At 30.1% G+C, this 6000-nt stretch overlaps 1 protein-coding gene across 1 annotated transcript; it reads left to right on the forward strand.

Moving 5' to 3' along the window:
- The first annotated feature begins 797 nt into the window (after positions 1 to 797).
- LOC133313491 (myosin-binding protein 3-like) lies at positions 798 to 1737 on the forward strand. The gene has a single exon (XM_061514878.1). The coding sequence runs from the start codon at positions 861 to 863 to the stop codon at positions 1719 to 1721; it is 861 nt and encodes a 286-aa protein (XP_061370862.1). The 5' UTR covers positions 798 to 860; the 3' UTR covers positions 1722 to 1737.
- Positions 1738 to 6000: the final 4263 nt, after the last annotated feature.

The raw sequence follows: 6000 nt of genomic DNA on the forward strand, positions 1-6000 counted from the left end.
TTGTAATTTTTGTCATACGAATTTTCACTTAAATGTAGTTATGTACTTTTTTTTTTATAACACAGCTAAAAAAGGATATCCAAATCTATAAACTTATTTACTATTTACCATATACATAAATTTTGTAGGATTTCAATCAGTAAAATTATTGCAAAATAAATTAGGAAATATAACATTGATATGAATATTATATATATCAGGAATAAGGAGGTTATATATACTACCTCTTTTTCTTACTATCTCTTACTATCAAATCTTAACCGTTGATTTTTGTCAATCTAACAATTGTAATTTATTGGATCATACTTATTAATTAATTATTAATTTTCAATAAATTGTAATCGTTAGATTGACGAAAATCAACGATTAAAATTTAATAAAAAAAAATAAAAAAAGAGGTACTAAATTTATCATGAATTGGGGTATTAAATGCAGTTTCTAAGAGCATAATAATAATGATTAGGGATTAATACATAGCAACGGTATTGTAACTGTTACCTCTGAAATGGTCTGAGTAATGTGTCCAGAACGGATGCTCACAAGTCACTACTCTATTTCTTCGCCTCTATAATAGATCCCTCACCCCATTCTCTTTGTTCTTCATCTTCTTCTTCCACAATCAACATTAACATTCTCTCTCTTTCCTCTCAAGGCTTGTGATTGTTCTACTTCTACACTGTACTGTATTTGTTCTATAGCAAGAAAAACCAAACAAGCCCCTTGTTTTTTTTTTTTTTTTTTTCTTTCTCTCCCATAGTTATCAAAATCCACCATTTTTTCGTCACAGAGTAGGTTATTGGGTTTGTTTTTAACCCTTTGACGCTAAGATTGGGTGTTGTATCAAAATCTGATAGCCCCAGATGCAGATGCAGACTCTGGGTCGTTTTTGTTTGTTGGTTGCTGGTCACTCTGTTCTTGGCTTGTACCATAGGTTTCTTCGCCTTTCGTTGGGCTTTCTCCTCATGGATTTCCCTTCAACCTTCAAGTTCCTCACCCAGGCCAGTGAGGTTGGTTGTGGCTTCGTTCTTCTCGGTTACTTCTCTCGCCTTTTCAATGTCGTCGGTATCATCTTGATCTTTGGATTCTTGATGAGGATTATGCGTTCTGGTTGGACTTCTAAGGACTTATTGCAATTCCTCTCTGAATTTGGAGGCACCCCCAGATTCCGTTCTGAAGTCCCTGGTGCAAAGGTTGCAACTTTGGAGCGTGACCCTTTGAAATCTTCTTCTTCCAGTTTAGGGAACAAGAAGGGTTCTCATGCGGAAGATGGGGTGGAGGAGAAAGATGATGAGGATTTGGAAGACGAGACGTTCGACGTAATGGCGCTGAGAAAAATGGTGAAGATGGAGAGGCAAAGATTCAACGCTGCGTGCGCTGAGATCGAGAAGGAAAGGGGAGCGGCTTCTTCAGCGGCGGAGGAGGCCATGGCGATGATTTTGCGGCTGCAGAGCGAGAAGAGTTCGGTGGAAATTCAGGCCAATCAGTTTCGGAGGATGGTTGAGCAGAAGCAAGATTATGATCAGGAAGTGATTGAATCACTGAGGTGGACTGTTATGCAACATGAATCTCAGAAAAGCTTGTTGGAAGATCAATTGGGGATTTATAGGGAGAAACTGAGTCAATATATGACGGATGATGAAATAGACCAACTTGAAGGAGTTGATGCCACTAGGGGCTTTTTGAATTTCTCTGTTGAAAGTGATCATCTTGATAGTTCTTAAGAAAACCCATTCACATTCACACACCTTGTAAGTTTTTATAGGTTGCTAAATGGAAATGCATTTTACATAGTTTTTCTTCCAACCTGTTTTGGTTTCCAATCGCAAATTGTAATTTATCCACATATTTAATTAACAATGTTGAGTTGCTATATAATGTGTATCTTTTCTCATGGTGGATTTGGTTCAACGTTCAGGTTTATCGCAATAATTGTGTGAATGAATTTCATGAAGCGCTTAATATTGCAATGATTTGATGTTTGTAGGCTGGTTATTGTGTGCTATCTATGTTTTGGGCATTGTGGATTAGTCTCTGAACTTTCAGGTTTACTACTGTAACTTGGATGAACACAAGATTGCAAGGATCGGATGTTTGTGAACTTGTAACCGTGTCTTTTTAATTATAAGCTGTTCTATACACAGAATATGTTGTTAATCCAAACATACACTAACATTGCAATTGTAAGCCTGTAACTCTGTACTGTATATGCAATGTTCATTTTCTATGTTGCCAAAAGGTAAGATAATCATAGTAGGTGATTGATAAAAGTCGCATAAAAGATAATACTAGTGATTTAGGAAACAATCTAAATGTAATTGCTCACCTCAAAATAATGATTTTAGATCAAATCTCTTTTTGTCCATGTTCTGAATGTATTTCTTAATTTCATACTTTTAAGTGAAAGTAAAAGTATTTATTCTATTCAGTTAAATGGGAATATTTCGAGTACAAAGGAAGAAAAAAGAAGAAGATAATAATTAGCAAGGCATATAGAAGATGCAGGCTTTCAAAACTTTATTTCATAACTGGTTTGTTAGAAAACATTTTATCTAAAATCCCACTTTAGAAAAATACAAGTAATTGGTTCCATTAAATTAGTTTAGTTATCATTGCGAGAATGTGATGGAACAAAGCATGGAGATGTAATCTAATGAATGAACACGCAACCTGGAGGTTGAATGAAATGGACCAATGCAAGTGTCAAGTGGGCTCATTGGCTTATGTCAGACAACTACTGGCAGCACTAATTGGAGAGTGACCTTTCTTAACTCATTCGTTACTCAAAATCTTCTAGTACTAAATCTTTTCTTAAAGTCTTCGATTTTTTCGTACTTCATGTCTTTAGGAAGTTTAGAGGTTCATTTCTAATGGTCAGTTTGTAGAACCTGATTATGTTTTAAATTAAGTGATAACACTTATGTATAAATTACAAAGAAAGTTCATTTTAATTCCAAACTAAGTTAACTTCACAAAAAAGAGTGTCATCAGGCTCCAAAATAGATGCATTTTCCATTCCTTGGCTAGTTTATCATGTTACTGATACTTTAAGTTTCAAATATTGAAACAGATATTTCGTGTTAATTTTATTCTTCAAAATGAAGATTCCTGAATAAAACTTGCTCTGTGATACGAATGTTAGTATGTTAATACAACGCATACAAAAATTTAATTATGTCAATGTCACTTAACCCCCTTTCTTAATTAAAAGTTTTTAAAGAGAGAAAGCTGTCTTACATATCCCTTATATAAAAAAATAGAATCCTCGCTCTTGAAGGTGAGATAATCTCCTATTTCACTTTTCGTATTCTTAAAACATGTGGCTTCAGTGTTGAAAAAAAAACACATTTTTTTTTTAACATTTCTCAGATTAATTACTTTCAAATCTATTTTTCATATACTGAATGAAAACACGTACTTTTGCAAGTGGCTTAATCTATTGAGTTTTTTTTATAATTTTTAAATTTATTTACTTTAAATGAATTATGCAAAAAGAATTTAAAATATTTATTTGGAACATTTTAGTTAATGCGAATTAAGACAGTTTTGATTTTTAGCAATTAAAACAAATACATTTTAGGCAAGGCGATAAGTTTATACATTTTAGTTATATTGTACGAATTTGATCCTTAGTCCTTACCCAATACCGTTTCTTATAAGTGGAAAATGAGCATTTTGAGATATTTTTTAAAAAGAAAGAGAATGTAAAAATCATTAAATACATCAAAATAACGTGGTTTTATCTAAAATGACACAAATTATATTTTTCAAAATGACAAATATTTTTTCCACTTTTTATTCACACTTTTCATATTTGTTCTGCAAGTAAATGTTACCAAATCAACAAGAGAAAGCTAACAATGAAGACTTTTTTTAAATCTTATGAACGGTTGAGAGGCTCAGAAGCCTTTTAGTCACTCCACTCTTTTGCTGTTTTGATTATTATTATTTAACTGGGAGAAGAGATGAAATAATTTCACTGAAAAAGAAAGTGCATTGAATTATTGTCATTGAAAGAAAAGTGAGACTAGCCAAAGCTTGAATCCCTGAACAAAACAAATCATTGGACACTTAGTTGTCAACTGAGCTAGGGTTTGAAATGAAATATTTTAATTCAATATAGCTTACTAATATATTAAAAAAAGTTAAAAAAATATGATGTGAATATTTCTCTTTATATTATTATCCAATCTGGTGATAATATATACTTCATTTTTTGGTGGAATTATATACTTAATTAATTTGACTGTTAACAATTACATAAGATGTTAAACTTATTAAATTATTTTATAACAATATTGAATATTGAGTATTGAATATTGAACGTAGATATATATATTTTTACTCAGAAAATACATTAAAATTAAACTCTTTTAAGAAAGGGGAAATGATTTCATCACATTTTCTCTACAGAAATCATTTTCTCTGCCACTTGTAATATAACAACAGTGAGGTTCATCATATTTATCCTTTCTCTCTCTTTATTAGTTGCAAAAATCATTTAAGAAAAGAATAAGGTTAAAAGGCAACATATTTTAGGTGTAAGTGTTAAAAAATCATTTCCCCTTTAAGAAAAGAATAAGGTTAAAAGGCAACATATTTTAGGTGTAAGTGTTAAAAAATCATTTCCCCTTTAAGAAAAGAATAAGGTTAAAAGACAACATATTTTCGGTGTTAAAAAAGGTGTTCTTATTTACAAAAAAGAAAAAAAGAAGAAGAAGATGTTCTTTTATTTTTATTTTTTTGTATAACCCCTTCGAGAAGAGAGGCACGTCCTCTGGTCCTCAAAGATTTTTTAAAAATTTACTTGACCCAAATAAATCTTTGAAAACTCAATTGCCAAGTGAGCTATCTTTGGAGATTGAAGAAGGTGTTCTTAGTTATTGCTTTCCAACATTTTCATAAATGCTTTTAGCATTGAAGGATTATTTCCTAATCCTCTTAAGTTCTTTACTTATGTATAAAGGGTATTTTAGATCTAAAGTATTTAATCCATGTTATCACCGTCAGTAACATAATTTAATGATTAACAAAACAAAGTACAGTTCATAAGCATAAAACGTAAATGATAATTGCAATATGTATACATAGAAAAAAAATGTATGTAATTTTAAAAGATATAAAATTAGGTCCTTTTAAAAGAGATGGACATAAATAGGTGTGAATCTCATCTCTTTATGTCTATTTTTCTTTTAAAATGATCAAAATTTGTGTCATTTAAAATGATACACACTTTTTCCACACACCCACACACAATATATATATATATATATATATATATATATATATATATATATATATATATAATTATAAGAGGGTGATAGGACAAACAATAAGTCATATATATATATATATATATATATATATATATATATATATATATATATGACTTATTGTTTGTCCTCCCACCCTTTTATAACTATGTATTCTGAAAAATACATAGTTATAATATTAATTTTTGGTAGAAATATATACTTAATTAATTTGACTGTTAACAATTACATAAAATGTTAAACTTATTAAATTATTTTATAACAATATTGAATATTGAGTATTGAATATTGAATGTAGGTATATATTTTTTGGGATAGGATATTGTAACAACAATTAGTGTCACTACCAATGTTACTATCAATCAATTTCACCGTTAGATCGATTATATTGATCCAACGGTTATGTTTATTTTCATCTTTGTATAATTATGACTCCTCATGTTTAATGTGAAAGCATTAAATATAGAAAATCATAACTATACAAATGTATAAATAAATATAAAGTACTAAATATGGGGAATCATAACTATACAAAAATAGAAATAAATATAACCGTTAGGTCAATATAATCAATCTAACGGTGAAATTGATTGGTAGTAACACTAATTGGTTGTTACAAAATGATTTCCCATATTTTTTTACTCAAAAAATACATTAAAATTAAACTTTTTTCTGAAAGGGGAAATGATTTCATCACATTTTCTCTACCACTGATGATATAAGGGAAAAA

This window comes from Gastrolobium bilobum, unplaced genomic scaffold (genome assembly GCF_033153095.1).
Source record: "Gastrolobium bilobum isolate Gb01-03AN ecotype WA unplaced genomic scaffold, APGP_CSIRO_Gbil_v1 utg3603, whole genome shotgun sequence".
Lineage (NCBI taxonomy): Eukaryota > Viridiplantae > Streptophyta > Magnoliopsida > Fabales > Fabaceae > Gastrolobium > Gastrolobium bilobum.

Coding starts and splice junctions, on each gene's coding strand:
- LOC133313491 (XM_061514878.1), top strand. CDS start 861: ATGCAGATGCAGACTCTGGGTCGTTTTTGTTTGTTGGTTGCTGGTCAC.